Source organism: Nyctibius grandis, chromosome 1 (assembly GCF_013368605.1).
Source record: "Nyctibius grandis isolate bNycGra1 chromosome 1, bNycGra1.pri, whole genome shotgun sequence".
NCBI classification, from domain to species: Eukaryota; Metazoa; Chordata; class Aves; order Nyctibiiformes; family Nyctibiidae; genus Nyctibius; species Nyctibius grandis.
In genome coordinates, this window is record NC_090658.1 from 132,692,543 (window position 1) to 132,716,726 (window position 24,184).

Here is a 24,184-nt window from a genome sequence, read left to right on the forward strand (position 1 = left end):
GGGAATATTTGTGTGAAGAGATTTGGCAGCAAAGCCACTTTGGGGTTAAAGCGGGGAGATGTGAGCCGGGAGTGGGCTGTCACCCAGAGCGCTGCACGGCTGAAAATGCTGCTCTCAAAAGACCAGAGGAAAAATGTTATATATATAGATTAAAAAAAAAAAAAAAATCTCTCTCCTACAAATATAGTTCTGCCTGCAAGGGAGAAATGGACTCCAGCAGCTCGGAGAGCAGCAGCGGGAGGGATGGGTGTCAGGCACACACGTAACCCCACCAGCAAGGAGCCCACGGGTGTGGGTGCACCTCCTGGGTGAAGGGGACACGCAGCCTTGGCACCCGGGCTGGCTTTGTACTGGGAGAGAGCTGCCAGGGAGAGGCATTGCCCACCCAGGGCAAGGGCTGCTGGGGGCAAGGGCATCCCCAGGCAGCTTGGACCAGCCCTGGCTGCAGCACGAGTCTGAGCTTACAGGAAACAAGAGGAGACAGGAAAGAAAACAAGAGAAGGGGGAAGAAAAGATATGGGGATGGGATGGGGCTGGGGAAGCTGAAAGGGCAGGGGGAGGACAAGCTGGGTGCAGGATCCATGAAGGGTGCAGGGTGCATGGGGCAGGGTGTGGGATCTCGCTCTCTACAACTGCCTGAAAGGAGGGTGTAGCGAGGGGGGTCGGTCTCTTCTCCCAGGTCACAAGCGATGGGACGAGAGGAAACAGCCTCAAGTTGTGCCAGGGGAGGGTTAGATTGGAGATCAGGGACAATTTCTTCATGGAAAGGGTTGTCAAGCGCTGGCACAGGCTGCCCAGGGCAGTGATGGAGTCCCCATCCCTGGGGGGATTTAAAAGCCGTGTAGATGTGGTGCTGAGGGCCATGGGTTAGTGGTGGCTTTGGCAGTGCTGGGTGAACGGTTGGACTCCACGATCTCAAGGATCCTTTCCCAACCTAAATGATGTATGATTCTCTGACAGAAGGCCCTGCAGTTCCCAAGGGTGCAGAGCTCACGCCTGTTCCCTGCACAGCATCACCAGGGTAGGACCCTCAGCCCAGCAGATCAGCCCTCAGATCTCCTGAGGACACCTCGCAAGCACCGATTTACCCAGGGAAGTTTGCTGGTTTGCTGCAGATTTGGCCCTCCCCCCTTCTCAGCCAGCCCTTCCACTCGCTCACTCTTCTGCTTATCCACACAAACTGCCTCCACAGCATTTTCCTCCCTTTTTTTTTTCCAGAGACCGACACACACACGCAGAGCCGCCCACTGCAGCACTCCAAATTACAGCTGATGCTACGAGGCAGCTTTATCACAGACTCACAGACTGGTTTGGGTTGGGAGGGACCTTAAAGCCCATCCAGTTCCAACCCCCTGCCATGGGCAGGGACACCTTCCACCAGACCAGGTTGCTCCCAGCCCCATCCAACCTGGCCTTGAACACTGCCAGGGAGGGGGCAGCCACAGCTGCTCTGGGCAACCTGGGCCAGGCTCTCACCACCCTCACAGCAAAGAATTTCTTCCTCAGATCTCATCTCAATCTCCCCTCTTTCAGTTTCAAACCTTTATCCCACAAAGCCTCACTCACGGCAGCTGCATCCCTGAAATTCTTTAAACCATGAGAGACTCGGCTGCAGGGGGGTGACAGCGGGGGGACAAGGGTTGCTCCCAGCCCTTTTTCTGCTCATTCCTCCAGCAGCCGTGAGTAAGTCTCTAGGATGCTCTCCGTAGGCCTGTAGTACACAGTCACTGCTCCACAGGGCAGTTCCTCATGGGGGGGCTTCAGTTCCCTCTGTGTGGGGCTAAATTAGTGTGACTGCTCTTTAGGGAGCTGTGGAACAAGTGACACTTGTAAAGCACTTGTCAGCTCCCCAGGGAAGGGGCTGGAGAAGGTCCAGACAGGGGCTTTGGTTTGGATATTTGCCCTCTGTGAGGGTCTCCTTGTTACTCACCCACCAAGGCTCCAGCTCAGCCGTTGTTGTTGGGGCAAAGGGGCAGCGCCCACATAGGGAAGAGAAGGGCCAAAAAAAGTGTGTCTGATGGAAATGAAGGATGGCACATTGCTGTCCCTCAGGGCAAGGAGGCCCTGGCACCTGCTGCCTGCGACCGCAGGCCTTGGACTTGGTGTGAGGAACATCTGGGCCCTGCACTTCAAGAGAGATGTTGAGGTGTTGGAGCGAGTGCAGAGGAGGGCGACCAAGCTGGGGAAGGGTCTGGAGGGTCTGACCTCCGAGGAGCGGCTGAGGGAGCTGGGGGTGTTTAGCCTGGAGAAGAGGAGGCTCAGAGGTGACCTTAGTGCAGTCTACAACTACCTGAAGGGAGGTTGTAGTGAAGTGGGAGTCGGCCTCTTCTCCCGGGCAACCAGCGATAGGACAAGAGGACACAGCCTCAAGCTTGGCCAGGGGAGGGTCAGGTTGGACATGAGGAAACATTTCTTCTCAGCAAGGGTCATTAGCCATTGGAAGGGGCTGCCCAGGGAGGTGGTGGAGTCACCATCTCTGGAGGGGTTTAAGAAAAGCCTGGGCATGGCACTTAGTGCCCTGGTCTAGTTGCCATGGTGGTGTCAGGGCAATGGTTGGACTCGATGAGCCCAGAGGGCTCTACCAACCTCATTGATTCCGTGATTCAGCACGTGCAACTGGGTTTATTTTAACGGGACACTGGTGCGGCAGGAGGTGTACACGGAGGGAGCGGGTCAGGCCTGATTCTGCCACAGCAAGCAGTCCTTCCCCCCTCGCCTTTGGTGTAAACCCATAGCAAATAAGAGCAATCATCGGTGATTCAGAGGTGGGTGTGCAATTTTATTCACATGCAGCGATGTGAAAATTGCAGAGACATGGTGAAAACCTGAAATTCCTCTTTATGAAGGGCATTTTCTCATCTCGCTCCATTAATCACCATCAAGGCTCTTTCCCTCTCAAGCTGGAGAGGACACTTTTACCACACCGTGCTTTGACAATCCTGGTGTTTTGTTGACTCCGTTGCAGTCGGGTTCCTGTGCTGCTCCTGCTCATCTTCATTAGACAATTTATGGGTATAATGGGGGGATAAATCCCCAGGGGTGCAAGTGTAGGTCTTTCTCTACTCAGAAGAGCACTGAGGTGTGGAGGTCTCTTCAGCTATGAGCAAACGTCGCTGGGTCGGGGCATCCCAAGAGGATCACACAGAATCACAGACTCAATGAGGTTGGAAGAGCCCTCTGGGATCATCGAGTCCAACCATTGCCCTGACACCACCATGGCAACTAGACCAGGGCACTAAGTGCCATGTCCAGGCTCTTCTTAAACCCCTCCAGAGATGGGGACTCCACCACCTCCCTGGGCAGCCCCTTCCAATGCCTAATGACCCTTGCTGAGAAGAAATGCTTCCTAATGTCCAACCTGACCCTCCCCTGGCCAAGCTTGAGGCTGTGTCCTCTTGTCCTAGCACTGGTTGCCTGGGAGAAGAGGCCGGCTCCCACTGCTCTACAACCTCCCTTCAGGTATGCTCATGTCCAGCAGCCAAAGGACAGGAGTTTCTTGCACCGCTTGCAGCTACTCCAGCCACCAGATTGCAGCCAGATTTAATGCACTGAATCAAAGACCCATGTGTAGATCATCTTCTGTCTTAATTTCATCTTTCTTGCTTTGCTGGGTCTCTTTGTGGAAGTCTGGGAGTACAACTAGAGGCTACTGCTCCCCAAGAGCCCTCCAGCTGTGTTTTTACAGTAGGAACAGCTAAATGATGTCTGGGATTTCATATAAAATAAAGTCAGGAAAAAAGCAGGCACAACCCTTACGAGGTCCTTCAGGCTGGGGTTCCCATGGTGGCCATCTAGCATCACTCACCCACTGCACGTTGCAGCTCGAAGTGATCCGTCCTATCGCCTCTTGCAATGAATATCTTCAGTCAACACCCCTTAAGCTGGATTTTTTTACCTCATTATCTATTTTCTGATATTGAATAAGAGGTTTAAAATCAACCTTGTGATGTAGAAGGTGTTTGCTGTGGTACTTGTGCTTTTAGGCCAACGTGGGTTGCTCTGAAGGTGCCTCCTAGAAACGCTGGTGTGATTTGGTTGCTCTCAAATAGAGTGAATTCAAGCAGCTGAGCTGGAGGAGATGAAGGTGAGGACATCTTAGAATCATAGAATCACAGACTGGTTTGGGTTGGGAGGGACCTTAAAGCCCATCCAGTCCCAACCCCCTGCCATGGGCAGGGACACCTTCCACCAGACCAGGTTGCTCCCAGCCCCATCCAACCTGGCCTTGAACACTGCCAGGGAGGGGGCAGCCACAGCTGCTCTGGGCAACCCGGGCCAGGCTCTCACCACCCTCACAGCAAAGAATTTCTTCCTCAGATCTCATCTCAGTCTCCCCTCTTGCAGTTTAAAACCGTTCCCCCTCGTCTTCTGCTGGAGCACCAGCAAAGTTGTGTTTGACCAGTCGGGTTGAAATTCATACAGCTGCACATTGACTGCACGGAAGGGGAGAGCCAAGCACCTGGAAGAGGCCAAGCGAAGCTAAACCATACCACAAAACCCATGAGAGCTCCTCTGAACAAGGATAAGCCCCAGAGAAACCCTCGTTGCCTCCAAACTGGAGCTTTTTAGCCATCCCACCTCTCTAAGAGAACCTGACGTGGTAGATGGAAACAGATGTCTTATTTCCAGGGTTTTATTATCCATTTGTGAAGGTTTCACCCTCACTTCTCTCCCTCTGATGATGCCAGAGCTCTCCTGGGTTCATGCTTCACCACAGGTGGATTTTTTCCTGGAAGTGCCCAAGCAGGGAAGGCAGATGTCACAGAATCAATGAGGTTGGAAGAGCCCTCTGGGCTCATCGAGTCCAACCATTGCCCTGACACCACCATGGCAACTAGACCATGTCAACTAGACCATGTCAACTAGACCATGGCACTAAAGGCCATGACCTCATGGCCCTACTGCCCCAGCCATGGGCTATGTGGGGTGGCCTTAGCTCTGTCTCCAGCCCCACTGGCTGGCACTGGGGGGGACACATGGATAAGAGCCCACCCATGTCTTGCACCTGACCCCAGGAGATGCTGAGAACGGTGCGGGATCCCCACGCTGGCCAGCCCTTGGGGGTCCCAGGCGGTTTGGGGTGAGCTCAGGTCTTCCCAGCCCTCCCTCCCATCTCTGTGTTTGGGGAGGGGGGTGGGGGGTGCACACTCTTGTCCCAGCGGCTCCAGCCGTGCCAGGGGGGGAGCCCTGCCTCAGTTTCCCCACTCACAACCTCCCGCAACCGGACGGGGAAGCTCCCAGCAGCCCCCCGCCCCCCGGCATCCAACCACCCACCTTCCCCGAGGAGGGGAGAGGAGGAGGAGGAGGGAGGGGAGGGAGGGGAGGAGGAAGGAGTGAAGGGGAGGAGGAGGGAGAGGAGGAGGGGGAGGAGGAGGGAGGGCGGCGACGCTGCTGGGGGGGTCACTGCCCGCAGCTCCGCGCACTGCTCCGCGCTTCGGAGCGCAGCTGGGAGAGCGGCACCGCGCATCGCACCGCACCGCGCATCGCACCGCGCATCGCACCGCGCATCGCATCGTATCGTACCGCGCACCGGGCACCTCTCCGCGCTTCGGAGCGCAGCTGGGAGCGCGGCACTGCGCATCGCACCGCGCATCGTACCGCACCGCGCACCGCATCGCCCCGAGCACCGGGCACTGCACCGCGCATCATACCCTGCACCGCGCATCGCACCGCACCGCGCATCGCACCGCACCGCGCATCGCACCGTGAACCGCGCATCGCACCGCACCGCGCACCGCACCTCCCCGAGCACCGGGCACTGCACAGCGCCCCGCACCGCCCCGCGCCCCGCCGCGCACCATGGCTCTGCTGCTGCAGCTCCGCACCGTCTCCGCTCTCCGCGGCAAAGCCGACCGCATCGCCAAAGCGGCTTTCCGAGGTAGCGGGGAGGGGGGTCCCGGGACGGGCTGTGCGCTGCCCCCGCCGGCCCCTGCCTCAGTTTCCCCACCGCGGCCGTGCTGGGGCTGGGCGGGGGGATGCGAGCCTGCCAGCTTTAAGGGGTGCCCACCCCTCCCCATCGGGGGCATCACCCCCCACCCTCCCAGAGCTGCTCTCCTGGGGACCCCCTGCACCCGGCTGGAGACACGGCAGCCCCCAGCCCACCTCCCCCAGGGGCAGCCCCCGGGGAGGGGGTTCCTCCAGGGGAAAGCGGGTGCAGCCCGGGGGTGCGCACCCTCAGCCCCCGCCAAACCTTCCCCAAGCCCCCCAGGGACCTGGGACAGGCTGGGGGCCACATCTGTCCCCCCCCTGGATCACAGCCTGCGTGTGGGAGCCCACGGGCGGGCAGAGGGCTGTGGGATGGGTTGGCAGTGCTGGGAGCCAGGAGTAGTGATGCCTTCTCGGAGCAGCGATCCCTTCTCGCAGTAGCAATCCTTTCTCGGAGTAGAGATCCTTTTTTGGAGTAGTGATCCCTTCTCTGAGTAGCGATCCCTTCTCGGAGTAGCGATCCTTTCTCAGAGTAGCGATCCTTTCTCAGAGTAGCGATCCCTTTTTGGAGTAGCGATCCTTTCTCGGAGTAGCAATCCCTTCTCGGAGCAGTGATCCCTTCACAGAGTAGCGATCCCTTCTCAGAGCAGCGATCCCTTCTTGGAGCAGCGATCCCTTCTTGGAGCAGCGATCCCTTCTTGGAGCAGTGATCCCTTCTCGGAGTAGCAATCCCTACTTGGAGTAGTGATCCCTTCACGGAGTAGCGATCCCTTCTCGGAGTAGCGATCCCTTCTCGGAGTAGCGACCCTTTCTTGGAGTAGTGATCCCTTCTTGGAGCAGTGATCCCTTCTCGGAGCAGCAATCCCTTCTTGGGGTAGCAATCCCTTCTTGGAGTAGCAATCCCTACTTGGAGTACTGATCCCTTCACAGAGTAGCGATCCCTTCTCGGAGTAGCGATCCTTTCTTGGAGTAGAGATCCTTTCTTGGAGTAGTGATCCCTTCTCGGAGTAGCGATCCCTTCTTGGAGCAGCGATCCCTTCTCGGAGTAATGATCCCTTCTTGGAGTAGCAATCCCTTCTCGGAGCAGTGATCCCTTCTCGGAGTAGCAATCCCTTCTCGGAGTAGCAATCCCTTCTTGGAGTGGCGATCCCTTCTCGGAGTAGCAATCCTTTCTTGGAGTAGCGATCCCTTCTCGGAGTAGCGATCCCTTCTTGGAGCAGCGATCCCTTCTCGGAGTAATGATCCCTTCTTGGAGTAGCGATCCTTTCTTGGAGTAGCAATCCCTTCTCAGAGCAGTGATCCCTTCACAGAGTAGCGATCCCTTCTCAGAGCAGCAATCCCTCCTCGGAGTAGCAATCCCTTCTTGGAGTAGCGATCCCTTCTCGGAGTAGCGATCCCTTCTTGGAGCAGCGATCCCTTCTTGGAGCAGCAGTCCCTTCTCGGAGCAGTGATCCCTTCACAGAGTAGCGATCCCTTCTCAGAGCAGCAATCCCTCCTCGGAGTAGCAATCACTCCTCGGAGTAGCGATCCCTTCTTGGAGCAGCGATCCCTTCTTGGAGCAGCGATCCTTTCTCGGAGCAGCAGTCCCTTCTCGGAGTAGCAATCCCTTCTCGGAGTAGCGATCCCTTCTCGGAGTAGCAGTCCCTTCTCAGAGTAGCAATTCTTTCTTGGAGTAGTGATCCCTTCTTGGAGCAGCGATCCCTTCTCGCTGCCAACGCGCCGCGGGAGAGCAGGGCAGCAGGTATTTCCACCACCTCCAGGCCAGGCCAGCCAGCGCTGCCTGAAATGGCCTTCCCTGCACTGCCTTAATGACCGTAGAGTCATTAAAAAAGCCTAATTACCCCCTTAGTGCCCTGTCCTGTCCCTGTCCAACCGATGGCCGAGGGGAGTGACACCCACTTTGAGGTGCTTTGAGATCAGCGCCCGCTGCACCCACCCTCTCATGCTCCTGGCGGTTCCCTTGTCAGAGCCCTTCCCCAGGGCTGAGCATTTCTTGGACATCAGGAAGCATTTCTTCTCAGCAAGGGTCATTAGCCATTGGAAGGGGCTGCCCAGGGAGGTGGTGGAGTCACCATCTCTGGAGGGGTTGAAGAAAAGCCTGGACATGGCACTTAGTGCCCTGGTCTAGTTGCCATGGTGGTGTCAGGGCAATGGTTGGACTCGATGATCCCAGAGGGCTCTGCCAACCTCAGTGATTCTGTGATTCTGTGGGATGGGATGGAGCCAGGCAGGTTGGCCTGGACCCTCAGTGCTAGACCCAGGGGAACATCCCGGTGTGGGTGGTTGGGTTTTGGTGCCAAGGTCTCTAGAGGGAAGAGTCTCCTGCCTTTCTCCAGTGACTCTAGAGGGAGCTTTAGACCCCTTCAGCATGAAGTGAGGTGACCTCAGTGTCTACAACTGCCTGAAAGGAGGTTGTAGCGAGGTGGGGGTCGGTCTCTTCTCCCAGGTAACAAGTGACGGGACAAGAGGAAACGACCTCAAGTTGTGCCAGGGGAGGTTTAGATTGGAGATCAGGGACAATTTCTTCATGGAAAGGGTTGTCAAGCGCTGGCACAGGCTGCCCAGGGCAGTGGTGGAGTCCCCATCCCTGGGGGGATTTAAAAGCCGTGTAGATGTGGTGCTGAGGGACATGGGTTAGTGGTGGCCTTGGCAGTGCTGGGTTAAGGGTTGGACTCGATGATCTTAAAGGTTGTTTCCAACCCAAATCATTGTGTGATTCTGTGATTCTATGACCTCCACCAGCCTGGCATCATCCCTCAGTGCTCCTCATCCCAGGTTGAGTGTTGTGCTGATGCTCCTCAGCTCCGTGGTTGTCCCGGAGTTACTGAGCCTTGCAGAGAGGGATGCTCTTTGCCTGCATCCAGCCTTCCTCACCCGCCGGCAGCACAGCCTGGGGGTTCAGGCAGAGCTCCCCGAGTGGGTGTTTGCTCATGCAGCCAAGAGCATCTATTATTGCACTAAAAGAAGTTAAAGAAAGAGTTCGACTGCGGTGTGCCAGGCTGCCATGTGCCTTGCTGCAGGTGGGCAGCGCTCTGAAACGCTGCTCGGCTCCAGCTCGGGTGGGAGATGAACACATCACAGCCTCGCTAAAAGCGTTGTGAGGAAGGGCTGAGACTGACAGCCGTGTGGGATGGATGCAGGAGAAGGCTGCTCCTCGGCTCCCAGGGAGCCCCGCGGTCCCAGCACCCACAGCTGCACTATATGGGTGTTGGAGCGAGTGCAGAGGAGGGCGACCAAGCTGGGGAAGGGTCTGGAGGGTCTGACCTGCGAGGAACGGCTGAGGGAGCTGGGGGTGTTTAGCCTGGAGAAGAGGAGGCTCAGAGGTGACCTTAGTGCAGTCTACAACTACCTGAAGGGAGGGTGTAGCGCAGTGGGAGTCGGCCTCTTCTCCCAGGCAACCAGCGCTAGGACAAGAGGACACAGCCTCAAGCTTGGCCAGGGGAGGGTCAGGTTGGACATTAGGAAGCATTTCTTCTCAGCAAGGGTCATTAGCCATTGGAAGGGGCTGCCCAGGGAGGTGGTGGAGTCACCATCTCTGGAGGGGTTTAAGAAGAGCCTGGACATGGCACTTAGTGCCCTGGTCTAGTTGCCGTGGTGGTGTCATGGCTGTGCAGTGCTGCCCCAAACCACACTCACTCACAGAGATGGTTTTAATTACCCAGGAGAGAGTCTTCTTTTCTGGAAGGGAAAGCTTCAGTGATTAAATATTAGCATTTTTATAAGCTTTCCTCCTGCAGCGTTATGAAGTGGATATTAACTACAAGTATTGATTCAGGGGAGCGTGGGTGGGTGAGGTTCTCCTGCCGAGAGCAGCTGAAGACACGGGGCATCCTGTGAGCTGGGGGTCCTTGGGCAAAGCGGATGATTTCAACACCTAACCCACTTCTGGGGTGTGCAGACCTGCACCCCAACACCCCAAAGCTTGAGGAGCCCCCATCGAACCGATGTAAAGCCACTGCAGAAGCTGCCAGGATCCCCGTCCAGGGGCTTGCTCTGGTTCCTCTGCTCTGCCACAGATGGGACAATACCTGAACACACCAATTAAGTGCACTTAACTTCTTAATTAGCTCTTAAAGCAGGTTGATGTGGTGTTGGGTGAGCTGAAGCTGGACTTGCCCTCTCAATCATAGAATCATAGAATTGTTAAGGTTGGAAAAGACCTAAAAGATCAAGTCCAACCATCGACCCAATGCCACTGTGCCTACTAAACCATGTCCTGAAGCGCCACATCTAGACGTTTTTTGAACACCTCCAGGGATGGTGACTCCACCACCTCCCTGGGCAGCCTGTTCCAATGCCTAATTACTCTTTCAGTGAAGAAATTCTTCCTAAGATCCAGCCTCTCACGTGGGCCGTGTCCCCCCTGCACACCCCTTTGCCCACACACACACGCCTGTGGTGCTCTGACACCTCCACACATGCATGTCCCCATCCTAGACCATGCTCCATCAAGGCCACCCCTGCAGACCCCCCACCCCAGGGTCTTGTTGCTTCAGTGCCGTGCACCCCCAACCCATGTCTCCCACCCCGGCTGGTGACCAACCTGTTTCTCCTCTCCCCTCCCCAGGGCTCTCCTTCTACACCCGGGTGCTCGAAAACTGCGAGGACGAGGCCAGGTTCGATGAGGTAAGAGCAGACGTGTTTTCCTACTGGTCTGTCTCCCACCCCTGGTTCGCTTTGCCATGACTCCCCGCCCATGTGAAGATCCTTATTCCCCAAATTAAATGTGTCAGCATCTTCCTTGTCTGCTCCAGGGTTTCTCCTGGCAGGTACCAAGTGGGTCTCTTGGCCGTTGTCTGGCTGGGGCTGAGGACATGGGGTGTCCTGTGGTGTGGGAACAGCCCTACAGCAGTTCCCTGTGGGGTGATTAATTAAAAAAAAAGAAAAAAAATTAAAAATCCATGTTGTTTGCACTGAAGTTTCAGGAAACCCAGCTGAGACGTTGAGTTGATGTTGAGGTGTTGGAGCGAGTCCAGAGGAGGGTGACCAAGCTGGGGAAGGGTCTGGAGGGTCTGACCTCCGAGGAACGGCTGAGGGAGCTGGGGGTGTTTAGCCTGGAGAAGAGGAGGCTCAGAGGTGACCTTAGTGCAGTCTACAACTACCTGAAGGGAGGTTGTAGCACAGTGGGAGTCGGCCTCTTCTCCCAGGCAACCAGCGCTAGGACAAGAGGACACAGCCTCAAGCTTGGCCAGGGGAGGGTCAGGTTGGACATGAGGAAGCATTTCTTCTCAGCAAGGGTCATTAGCCATTGGAAGGGACTGCCCAGGGAGGTGGTGGAGTCACCATCTGTGGAGGGGTTTAAGAAAAGCCTGGCCATGGCACTTAGTGCCCTGGTCTAGTTGCCATGGTGGTGTCAGGGCAATGCTTGGACTCGATGAGCCCAGAGGGCTCTGCCAACCTGGTTGATTCTGTGATTCTGCAAAATCGCTTGTCTCCACTGGACAAATCCCACTGGGCTCTTGGCTCTCCTTTTCCTTGCCTAAGGGGAAAAAACTCCTCCTTGTTGCGGGTAACGAGCCAATTGATCTGCTTTGGGTGCCCATCAAATGATGGATCAGCCTTCAACGCTCAGCTTGGGGCTTGGAAAAGGTGAGAGAAGGGATTGAAACCCAAGTTCTGTGTGGTTGTAAAAATACAGCCTTTAGCAGTTACCAAGAAAACATTCTGAGCTGATGTGGAACAAGGTCACCCACACGAGCGGGGAATGGAGGTGCTGCTGGGAAGTCACATTCAAAATGGAAACACGCCTTCAGAGGAGAGTGGATGTTTCCTCTGATCGCTTTGTGTTCCTCGTAGAAGATAACCCGTTCCCAGGGGCTTGGGGAATACAAGAGGCTCTGACGAATATGAAGATCTTTAAATTGTTTATCACTTCCTAAAGCTTTTTTTCCACCTTTAGAAAATGAGGTTTCATCCTGGTTCCAGGCATGGGATGTGATAAATCCCATGGTGTTCCCAGCTTGGGCAACCAGAAGCACCCCCAGCTCCTCCCCACCCCTCTGCAGCCCTGACACGGGTTAGTCCTTGCTCCAGGTTTTAGGGGAAGAGCTTAATCTCAGGCTCCCCTAAACCGCCAGGGAGGATTAGGGAGCAGGGGGAGCCCGTGGTGCGGGCAGGGTGGGAGCTGCCCCTGGTAGCTCCAGGGTTACACGGGGTCGGTGAGGCACAGCAGGAAGGTGGCTGGAGATGTGGCTCCAACCACGCTCCTACGAAGCCGAGGTGGTGGGGGGAAGCTGCTGATGGTAATGGGATGCAGATTTCTGTAGGTCTGCACGCAGCGATTTGTTAGTATAATAATGAATTTGAATAACAACCACGGAGGTGGGCACTGGTGGAGCTGCCTGCGCCTCAAAACTCGTCGTGATTTGAATGAGGAGATCCTTCCCTGCCAGGGCTGGAGGGCTGGGGGCTCCACGCGCTGTCTCAGGCTTGGTGGGATGCCAGATGCCAGGTGCTTCGAGTGCTCGGGGCTGCACAGCAACCTTGGGGCATCCCAGCCACGCTCTGAGCATCCCAGTAACACTCGGAGCATCCCAGTAATGCTCTGAGCATCCCAGTCACGCTCTGAGCATCCCAGTCGTGCTCTGAGCATCCCAGCCAGGCTCTGAGCATCCCAGTCGTACTCTGAGCATCCCAGCCACACTCTGAGCATCCCAGTCATGCTCAGAGCATCCCAGCCACACTGTCACCATCCCAGCCACGCTCTGAGCATCCCAGCCAGGCTCTGAGCATCCCAGTCACGCTCTGAGCATCCCAGTCACGCTCTGAGCATCCCAGTCGTGCTCTGAGTATCCCAGCCATGCTCTGAGCATCCCAGCCAGGCTCTGAGCATCCCAGCCAGGCTCTGAGCATCCCAGCTACACTCTGAGCATCCCAGCCAGGCTCTGAGCATCCCAGTCACACTCTGAGCATCCCAGTCAAGCTCTGAGCATCCCAGTCACACTCTGAGCATCCCAGTCACGCTCTGAGCATCCCAGTCGTGCTCTGAGCATCCCAGCCACACTCTGAGCATCCCAGCCACACTCTGAGCATCCCAGCTACACTCTGAGCATCCCAGTCACGCTCTGAGCATCCCAGCCACACTCTGAGCATCCCAGCCACACTCTGAGCATCCCAGCTACACTCTGAGCATCCCAGCTACACTCTGAGCATCCTAGACACGTTCTGAGCATCTCAGCCAGGCTCTGAGCATCCCAGCCACACTCTGAGCATCCCAGCCACGCTCTGAGCATCCCAGTCACACTCTGAGCACCTCAGCCAGGCTCTGAGCATCCCAGCCACACTCTGAGCATCCCAGTCACGCTCTGAGCATCCCAGTCACGCTCTGAGCATCCCAGCCAGGCTCTGAGCATCCCAGTCGTGCTCTGAGCATCCCAGTCGTGCTCTGAGCATCCCAGCCACACTCTGAGCATCCCAGCTACACTCTGAGCATCCCAGCCACACTCTGAGCATCCCAGCCACGCTCTGAGCATCCCAGTCGTGCTCTGAGCATCCCAGCCACACTCTGAGCATCCCAGCTACACTCTGAGCATCCTAGACACGTTCTGAGCATCCCAGACATGTTCTGAGTATCCCAGTCTGGAGGTGTTTAAGAAAAGACTGGCCATGGCACTTAGTGCCCTGGTCTAGTTGCCATGGTGGTGTCAGGGCAATGGTTGGACTCGATGATCCCAGAGGGCTCTGCCAACCTCATTGATTCTGGGATTCTGTCAAGGAAAGCAGATATTTCCCTTTGCATGTACACCCAGAGCAAGTCATCACGCCATTGATGACAAGCCCAGCTGATGAATTTTATTAAATAATATTTTATTATTACATCACTGCAGCACTCAACTATTCCCTGGCATGGGGCTGTCCCACGGGGAGCTTTTGCAGGGAGGAGACGGGTGCGCATAGTCTGTAATTGTCTAAAGTTGTGCCAGGGGAGGTTTAGATTGGAGATCAGGGACAATTTCTTCATGGAAAGGGTTGTCAAGCGCTGGCACAGGCTGCCCAGGGCAGTGGTGGAGTCCCCATCCCTGGGGGGATTTAAAAGCCATGTAGATGTGGTGCCGAGGGACATGGGTTAGTGGTGGCCTTGGCAGTGCTGGGTTAAGGGTTGCACTCAATGGTCTTAAAGGTCCTTTCCAACCAAAATGATTCTGTGATTCTGTGATTCTGTGATTCTAATGCTTGTGGTGCACAAAATTAAGCTGTCTTCTGGAAGAGCCCTGATGGCTGGAGCGGGATCGAGGGGTGCCAGCTCCCTCACAGAGAGGTGATTGCTCCACTCCATGAGTTTCTGCCGTTAGCTGCCAAGCAAAGGGGGCCACCCTTGGTGCCAGTGCCCCTCTCTTCCTATCAGCGTGGAGTAGCTGGGTGGTAATTTCAGCAGCCTGGCAGTTAGCGGGGTGGGCTGTGGGGCAGGACAAGGTGAACTAGGAGGGTCCATCACTCTGAGAAGGCAATGTGCACAGGAGGTAACAGTTTTGGTACAGGCGGTTCCCAGCAGCAGGCTGAGGTGCATGGTGGGGCAGGGGTGGTGAAAAACCTGCAGGGAAAAGCTGAACGAGAAGCCTCAGAAATGACCCCATTTCATAGAATCACAGAATCCCAGACTGGTTTGGGTTGGGAGGGACCTCAAAGATCATCTAGTTCCAGTCCCCTGCCACAGGCAGGGACACCTTCCACCAGACCAGGTTGCTCCAAGCCCCATCCAACCTGGCCTTGAACACTGCCAGGGAGGGGGCAGCCACAGCTTCTCTGGGCAACCTGGGCCAGGCTCTCACCACCCTCACACCAAAGAATTTCTTCCTCAGATCTCATCTAAATCTCCTGCTTTCCCCCTTGAAATGGGGTAAAATGGTGACCATGTGTCCGGGGGGTGATTTGGATGGGGGGGTGTGGAGAAGGCTTTTGAACGTGAGCTGGCTGATCTCTCCTCTCTGTGAGAGGAGACGAAATGGGGTGAGGATGACGAGGACGCTCCCTGCCTCATCCCAGAGCTGGGGACAAGCAGAAAATTCACATCAGGTTCATGTAAAGCCAAAGGGTTTTTTGGCAGCGCTAACGAGATCATCAGCTTTCCCTGCCACCACTTAACATTCATGAGGACCCTCTACCAGGCTGAATTTGGGCTGCCCCAGTGCTTCCCATTTGCTTGGTTTCACTCTAGTTCTTTTGCAATTATTTTTTATTCATTGCTTAATGAATTATGCAAAACCTGTGCTTCTCCAGAGCCCGGGGAAGATGAGCTGCTGGCTGTTCCAGAGGGTAGCTACAGCACTCCAGCTGTGTTTTATTTCATCAGGAACGGCTCTCTTGTGTCCTGCCTGCACCCCAACGGGTTTCTTGTTGGAGGGGCTTGTCCTGCATCAGGAGGGAAGGGGGCTCCAGTGATGGTGCTGGGCATGGAGAGCTGTGGATGGGTCCTGTGTGGTCTTCCTTGCCTGCATTCAGTCTCTCCTAAAGGGACCAGGACAGGCTCAAGTGCTGCTGTCAAGAAAGCTGAGACTATTCCCCGGAGTGGGGCTATCTCACGGGGAGCTTTTGCAGGGAGGAGATATAGTCTGTAATTGTCTCAAGTTGTGCCAGGGGAGGTTTAGATTGGAGATCAGGGACAATTTCTTCATGGAAAGCGTTGTCAAGCGCTGGCACAGGCTGCCCAGGGCAGTGGTGGAGTCCCCATCCCTGGGGAGATTTAGAAGCCCTGTAGATGTGGTGCTGAGGGACATGGGTTAGTGGTGGCCTTGGCAGTGCTGGGGTAACAATTGGACTTGATGATTTTAAAGGTCCTTTCCAACCAAAATGGTTCTGTGACTCTGTGATTATATTCATCTCTCTGTAAAATTGGGCTGAAAGGTTGAGTGGAGCTGCTGCTGCTGCCAGGGGAGGAGGGACAGACGGATGTGGTCTCAGAGACCTTCCAGCCTCATTCCCTGGGCTTCTCCGACACCGTGGGCCATGAGACCACCTAAATGTGTTGGAGAAATGTAAAGCCTGTGGCTTTCACCCTGCTCGCTGAGCCTGCCCCCATGCCACCTCCTGCCTCTTCTCCCAGGCAACCAGCGATAGGACAAGAGGACACAGCCTCATGCTTCACCAGGGGAGGTTCAGGTTGGACATTAGGAAGCATTTCTTCTCAGCAAGGGTCATTAGCCATTGGAAGGGGCTGCCCAGGGAGGTGGTGGAGTCACCATCTCTGGAGGGGTTGAAGAAAAGCCTGGACATGGCACTTAGTGCCCTGGTCTAGTTGCCATGGTGGTGTCAGGGCAATGGTTGGACTCGATGATCCCAGAGGGCTCTTCCAGCCTCATTGACTCTGTGAGTTCTGTGACTTCTGTGCCACAGGAGCCCTCTGCCATGGTCATGGTCATGGATAAACACAGTGCAAACCTTGCAAAGGTCGGGCTCTCCCAGGATGGGCTGGGTCTGAGAGGACAGACGGGTCACCTCCATGCATGCCACATGTGGGGAGCACTTTAGGGCTGGGGCTGCATCCAAGCCCCTGCTGCTGCAGGGTTGGAGTGGCTTGGTGGAAAGCAGCGTGGGAAGGCAGGCGTGGGAGTCACTGTGGGCACTGCTGCCCCTGAATCACTCGTGGCATGGCTTGTGTTCCCTGCCCAGCCAGCGTGACGTGCCACGCAGTGTTTCCCTTCAGCTCAGCACTCAGAATTGATGAGAGCAAGTAGTCCCTCAGGGCCTGTTATACATTAACCGAGGAAATGTATGATGATGTAGATTAGATCTGAGGAAGAAATTCTTTGCTGTGAGGGTGGTGAGAGCCTGGCCCAGGTTGCCCAGAGCAGCTGTGGCTGCCCCCTCCCTGGCAGTGTTCAAGGCCAGGTTGGATGGGGCTTGGAGCAACCTGGTCTGGTGGAAGGTGTCCGTGCCCGTGGCAGGGGGGTAGAACTGGATGATCTTTAAGGTCCCTTCCAACCCAAACCAGTCTGTGATTCTATGAAACTTCAGCTCCAAAACATTTGCCCTCTTCCATCGCTTACACGAAGGGCAGCTCCCTGCGAGGGTGGCGAGGGAAGGAAAATGCAGTGCAGCTCCTGGGTGACCTGCAGCTGCCTTGGTGCCAGCGAGAGTGGCAGGAATTTGTGGGGAGATGCTGCCTACCCTTGCTTTTAGCAGGGTGCCCCTCTCCAGTCTCCTCTCTGGAGGTGCGTTGCCTGGGCTGGTGGCATGGCTTTGCCCCTCCATGTTGCAAAGGGAGAGCTGGCTTCCATTTCCCTTGGTGCAGCAAGGAACAACATCTAAAAAGCCAAACGAGAGAGCTTAGGTAGCACCTCAGCTTGGTGGAAGAGCACAGGGTGAAGAATTTCTTCACCGAGAGAGTCATTAGGCATTGGAACAGGTGGTGGTGGAGTCACCATCCCTGGAGGTGTTCAAAAAACATCTAAATGTGGCGCTGAGGGACATGGCTTAGCGGGCATGGTGGCATTGGGTAGATGGTTGGACTTGATGAGCTTTTAGGTCTTTTCCAACCTTAACGATTCTATGACTCTATGACAGGCTCGGGAGCTGAAGCCCATCAGTTCACAGCAGAAGCTTGATGCAGATGTTTATCGCTGAAGGCACTCAGCTGTGGAAACCACTGATCTGGGAGTGTAATTAAATGTTGTTGCTTGAATCCTGGGATGTCTTTTTATTCCCTTTTTCCCATTTAAAAATATGTTCTGGCTGAGCTACGAGGTGTAGCTCTGTTTGATTGAGGAGCCTCTGAGTGAAACACAAAAATCCGTGCACTGGGTTGTTTAAGAGGTCAGGCTGTAAAAATCCTTCCCAGGCTTAAAAGATAATGATAATAATAATAAAAAATATCTGTCTTGGGAGGGAAACCGTATCCCCCAGTGCCTTTGAGCTGTTTTTTTCCTGCCGAGGCTGAGGTGTCTGTGACTCAGAGAGAGAAGTGCAGAGACCTGCATTTTCATTTCACAGCCGGGCTGACTCGCTGCTGACAGACCTGCACCCGCAAGGTGCTCGACGTGGTCTGGGGGCTCCAGATCCACCACCCGCCTCTCCAAAATACTCCAAATCAAAGGGCAGTCAGAGAAGCAGACAGCAGCCTCAGGGGGAGCAATGTCCAGGGTTGGAGCGAGTCCAAAGGAGGGCGACCAAGCTGGGGAAGGGTCTGGTGGGTCTGACCTATGAGGAACGGCTGAGGGAGCTGGGGGTGTTCAGCCTGGAGAAGAGGAGGCTCAGAGGTGACCTTAGTGCAGTCTACAACTACCTGAAGGGAGGTTGTAGCACAGTGGGAGTCGGCCTCTTCTCCCAGGCAACCAGCACTAGGACAAGAGGACACAGCCTCAAGCTTGGCCAGGGGAGGGTCAGGTTGGCCATTAGGAAGCATTTCTTCTCAGCAAGGGTCATTAGCCATTGGAAGGGGCTGCCCAGGGAGGTGGTGGAGTCCCCATCTCTGGAGGGGTTGAAGAAAAGCCTGGACATGGCACTTAGTGCCCTGGTCTAGTTGCCATGGTGGTGTCAGGGCAATGGTTGGACTCGATGAGCCCAGAGGGCTCTGCCAACCTCATTGATTCTGTGTGATTCAGTAGCGCACGGGACGGCGCATTTTTAAAACGAATTGAAGGAAAATATAAGTTTGTCAAACATGTGGCTGGGTGCTATGAGTCGGTTTGAGTGATTTTCCACAGACTGGGATAAAACCAGGAGGAGACTGAGGGTGAATGGGCAGACTGGCAGAGTGTGGGTCATGGGCTGGGGGACATGGTGCAGAAGTTTGTCCGTAGCCTGGGGATCTGGGTGCTGGTCCTTGTCACAGAATCACAGAATCACAGGCTGGTTTGGGTTGGGAGGGACCTTAAAGCTCATGTCGTTCCAACCCCCTGCCACGGGCAGGGACACCTTCCACCAGACCAGGTTGCTCCCAGCCCCATCCAACCTGGCCTTCAACACTGCCAGGGAGGGGGCAGCCACAGCTGCTCTGGGCAACCTGGGCCAGGGTCTCACCACCCTCACAGCAAAGAATTTCTTCCTCAGATCTCATCTCAATCTCCCCTCTTGCAGTTTGAAACCATTACTCCTTGTCCTATCACTCCATGCCCTTGTCCTGTTAGTTGTTTCTTTTGGGGGGGATTTTGGACAGCTTCCAGAGCAGGGTGCCCTCCTTTAGTCTGAGACATGTAGTCATGGCTGGACAGTCTGTCCAGAAAAAACTTGACCCCCTCCCAAAGGTGAGCCGTGGCTCGGTTTGTACCCTGGACGTGCCAGAGCTTCTCCAGTGATGAGGAGCCCAGACGAAGGGTGTTGATTTAGGTAGGTGTCCTGGTTTCATTGGGGTTTGGTTTCAGTCTGTGGCCAGCCATGATGATCAGGGCCATTAGCAGTCAAATGCAGGGCAGCTGGCCAGGCTGGCCCACAGGTGTGTTCTATATCATTGACATCAAACTCACTATAAAAGAGAGGGTTTGCTAGAAAGAAGTGGCATTGTTTTTGCTCTTCTCTCTTCTGGCATCAATTCCCCCCCTCCATTGCTGATGATTGCTATTCCTGGACAACTTGCTGCAACCTGTAGCTAAGTATGCTTTTGTGTGTTTTGTGTTAGCATTTATATTGGTTTCTTTATTTTATTAAATCTGTTTAATTTTAACCCCCAAGTCTCCCTCTTTTTCCCAAGTTCCTTCCTCAGTTGGGAAAGGGGCATTGGGTGAGAGAAAAACTGCTATTGTTTAGCCCTGGGTGTGGGTTAAATGAAGACAGTTGGTTTGAGTGATTTTTTCCATAGACTGGGATAAAACCAGGAGGAGATTGAGGGTGACTGGGCAGACTGGCAGTGTGTGGGTCATGGGCTGGGGGATACGGTGCAGACGTTTGTCCGTAGCCTGGGGATCTGGGTGCTGGTCCTTGTCACAGAATCATAAAGGCCCTTCAGGTGCTGGAATACGATGCGTAGGCACCCCCAGCCTTGGTTAGAGGTTTGTCAGGCAGCAAAATCACCAAGCTGGTGAAGGGTCTGGAGGGTCTGACCTCCGAGGAATGGCTGAGGGAGCTGGGGGTGTTTAGCCTGGAGAAGAGGAGGCTCAGAGGTGACCTTAGTGCAGGCTACAACTACCTGAAGGGAGGTTGTAGCGCAGTGGGAGTCGGCCTCTTCTCCCAGGCAACCAGCACTAGGACAAGAGGACACAGCCTCAAGCTTGGCCAGGGGAGGGTCAGGTTGGACATTAGGAAGCATTTCTTCTCAGCAAGGGTCATTAGCCATTGGAAGGGGCTGCCCAGGGAGGTGGTGGAGTCCCCATCTCTGGAGGGGTTTAAGAAAAGCCTGGACGTGGCACTTAGTGCCCTGGTCTAGTTGCCATGGTGGTGTCAGGGCAATGGTTGGACTTGATGATCCCAGAGGGTTCTTCCAACCTCATTGATTCTGTGAAAATAGCAAATTTGGAAAGTGTGGTGGCCCTGAAGGGCTCCCAGGATCCCCCCTGAACAGCCTTGCTGACAGCTTTCTGCGCTGAGAAGCTCTGGGGACATTCACGCCACAGCCCATCTGCTGCTGCTGCAGCAAACCCCGGCGAGCGACGGAGCAGCCCGCTCCCATCTGCTGTGCTCTGCGACGTTCTGCATCGTCCCAGGAGCATCCCTTGCACACGTGCTTGCACACCTCCAGTTCCAGAGGGACCCACCTGTCTGGAGCCATGAATGCAATTTGCTTAAAGCACTTGGCGTTCTAACTAAAATCCTGAGGAAGGCCATGCAGGGCACCATTTTCCACCATCAGAGATCATCCCTTCATGGTGTAGTCCCTGGTTTCTTGGGGCCAGGCTTCAGAAAGGGGCTCAGATCTGAATTCTGCTGCAGATCACCCAGATTTGGCCCAATTGGTTAGAGCAGAATGCAGATGCTCTCAGTTTGAGGCTTAGAAATTGGGGTTGGATTCCTCCACCTTGACTTAGATGCTTAGAGGTTACTTATCTAAATCAACACCCCTCGTCTGGGCTCTCCACCTCTGGAGAAACTCTGGCACATCCAGGGTACAAACCGAGCCACAGCTCACCTTTGGGAGGTGGTCGTGCTCTTTCTGGACAGACTATCCAGCCACGACTACACGCCTCAGACTAAAGGAGGGCACCCTGCTCTGGAAGCTGTCCAAAATCCCCCCCAAAAGAAACAACTAACAGGACAAGGGCATGGAGTAACAGGACGAGGGGGAATGGTTTCAAACTGAAAGAGGGGAGATTGAGATGAGATCTGAGGAAGAAATTCTTTGCTGTGAGGGTGGTGAGAGCCTGGCCCAGGTTGCCCAGAGCAGCTGTGGCTGCCCCCTCCCTGGCAGTGTTCAAGGCCAGGTTGGATGGGGCTTGGAGCAACCTGGTCTGGTGGAAGGTGTCCCTGCCTGTGGCAGGGGGTTGGAGCTGGATGGTCTTTAAGGTCCCTCCCACCCAAACCAGTCTGTGATTCTATGAAAAAAGCCTGTGCCTCGGCCATGGTTTATTCTTCTATGGAGATAGCAGATAGGTTTGTGTTTGTCTTGTACTGGCCAAGACTCTGGACAGAGGGATCAAAGCTGAGGCTCTGTTGAGGTGGTGAGGATACACAGACATCAGGTGTCAGGAAGGACCAGGAGGACCCTTTTGATACTTAAAGGGGCTGATACGAAAGATGGGGACAGACTTTTTAGCAGGGCCTGTAGCGGCAGGACAAGGGGTGATGGGTTTAAACTGACAGAGGGGAGATTCAGACTAGAGAGAGAAGGAAGAAATTGTTGACACTGAGGGTGGTGAGACACTGGCCCAGGCTGCCCAGAGAGGTGGGAGATGCCCCAACCCTGGGAACATCCAAGGTCAGGTTGGATGGAGCATCGAAGAAATGGGAAGGGGCGAGCAGAGGGCAGTGCACGTGCTGGAAGGGGAAGAGCTGAGTTACATCGCCACGGTGGAGAGCCCAAAGTAAATGCAGCTGCAGGATGCGGAGTGAGGCTGGACCGTAAGCAAAATGATATTGCTGTCGTGGGGCCATTTCTTCTTTTATATTTCAGGATTTTTGCTTCCTTGGCTCACTGCAGAAAACGTAAAAGGGGAAAAAAAAAGCTTAAAAAAACTGAGTGTTGGCATATTTCTGAAGAGTCACTAATTTCTTCCTGTGAAGTTGCTTGATAAGCACTTTGCTTTCAGGACTTTGAACGCAGTCCTGCCCCTCCTGTCAGCGATGCAGGGCTCAACCCCGCTGCCTCCACATCTGGGGTGTCATGTTCCCGTCCCACCTTGCCCCGGGAGCAGCTTGGCAATGGGGTGTGCTCGGCTTTGGGAGGTCATGAGAGACCCACGACTTGGAAAACTGAGGGCAGCTCAGGTGGTTTAGCCTGTCAGACTGACTGCTTGCCTTGGGAAGCAAAAAAACCACTGATGGAAGTGATTTTTATATATATACACTTATATATTTTTGTATAAGTATAAATGTTTGTTGGAGCGAGTCCAGGGGAGGGCGACCAAGCTGGGGAAGGGTCTGGAGGGTCTGACCTCCGAGGAACGGCTGAGGGAGCTGGGGGTGTTTAGCCTGGAGAAGAGGAGGCTCAGAGGTGACCTTAGTGCAGTCTACAACTACTTGAAGGGAGGGTGTAGCGCAGTGGGAGTCGGCCTCTTCTCCCAGGCAACCAGCGCTAGGACAAGAGGACACAGCCTCAAGCTTGGCCAGGGGAGGGTCAGGTTGGACATGAGGAAGCATTTCTTCTCAGCAAGGGTCATTAGCCATTGGAAGGGGCTGCCCAGGGAGGTGGTGGAGTCCCCATCTCTGGAGGGGTTTAAGAAAAGCCTGGCCATGGCACTTAGTGCCCTGGTCTAGTTGCCATGGTGGTGTCAGGGCAATGGTTGGACTGGATGAGCCCAGAGGGCTCTGCCAACCTCATTGATCCTGTGATTTAGGTTGGAAAAGACCCTTAAGATCATAAAGTCCAACTGTTAACCTAACACTCATAGTATGTATATAAAACATTTGGCACCGAGGCACATCCTTCATGAGACCCCTGTAAAACAGCCCTGTCTGCCTTTTTGCTGGAAACAAGGTAGGCTAGTTAGCCTTTTTCCGTGGTCATCTGGCTAGTTAGGCTAGTTAGCTTTTTTCCATGGTCATCTCAGCTCCATCCTCGTCACCTCTGCAGCAGCTCTCTGAAACAAGCCTGATATCTCCCTCATGTCCTTTCTCCGCAGACCTTCCGCTGGCCGGTGGCAAGCAACATCGATGGGAATGAGATCCTGGAGATCCAGGTGTTCAACTACAGCAAAGTCTTCACCAACAGGTGAGAGCATGGTCTGTCCTTCCCTCCCACCACCCCCCTGGGTCCTCTCCGGTGGGAAGAGGGAGCTCCTGCTTGAGCTGGAGCCACATCCCTGTTTGGTTTGGAGATTGGAGGGTGAGGAAGACACAATCACAGAGTCACAGAATGTTTAGGGTTGGAAGGGACCTCTGGAGATCAATTTGGAGGAGATCATCACCGAGATGTTGGTGATGTCTCCTGGGCAAGGCAAGGAAGCTCAGATGCAATGTGTACAGCTCAGCAAGTGAGGTTGCTAACCACCAGCAAGTAGATGGTGGTCAGTGCTGTGTCCATGCCATGGTTTTCCCAAGGTGCTGTCATTTTGTTCAAGACAATTTACATGTGTTTAAGGAAAATGAAATTTTTTGGTTAATTATCAAGGTGGGAGTTGGTAACTACATGTAGTTCCCCAGCTTTTGCAAATTTTGCAAGTGTTTGTTTAGAGAATCACAGAATCACAGACTGGTTTGAGTTGGAAGAGACCTTAAAGACCATGCAGTTCCAACCCCCTGCCACAGGCAGGGACACCTTCCACCAGCCCAGGTTGCTCCCAGCCCCATCCAACCTGGCCTTGAACCCTGCCAGGGAGGGGGCAGCCACAGCTTCTCTGGGCAACCTGGGCCAGGGTCTCACCACCCTCACAGCAAAGAAGTTCTTCCTCACATCTCATCTCAATCTCCCCTCTTTCAGTTTAAAACCGTTCCCCCTCGTCCTATCACTCCATTCTATGATATGATACTCCAGCTCCTGATACTCTCAGTCATCCCAGGACATCTGCGTGGCAACGGTTTAGGTGATGGAGCTGAACCCCCAAAGGCTGGAGAGGGTCTGGGAGAGCCTGGAGCAGCAAAGTGCCCTGCCCCAGGGTGACGGGCTTTGGGCTCAAGGGACTGGGAACTGTCCGTGGCTGAAGGATGGGCTGAAAAGCTGATGTTCCCTGAAGCAGAGGACAACCAGGAGCCCAAAAGAGGCAACGACAGGAGAGCCTTAGCCCAACCCTATCAGCTGCCT

The 24,184-nt window shown here is 54.8% G+C and overlaps 2 protein-coding genes across 2 annotated transcripts in view; both read left to right on the plus strand.

The window, feature by feature from the left end:
- The window catches only part of DTNB (dystrobrevin beta), a 648,286-nt gene that overhangs the window by 14,270 nt on the left and 609,832 nt on the right, over window positions 1-24,184 (plus strand). The window lies entirely within an intron of this gene.
- Window positions 5,800-24,184, plus strand: part of OTOF (otoferlin) — an 89,717-nt gene continuing 71,332 nt past the window's right edge. Inside the window, exons 1-3 of the mRNA XM_068404963.1 lie at window positions 5,800-5,878; window positions 10,493-10,551; window positions 23,067-23,155. Coding sequence (XP_068261064.1) covers window positions 5,800-5,878; window positions 10,493-10,551; window positions 23,067-23,155 — 227 coding nt within the window. The remainder of the gene's footprint in view (window positions 5,879-10,492; window positions 10,552-23,066; window positions 23,156-24,184) is intronic.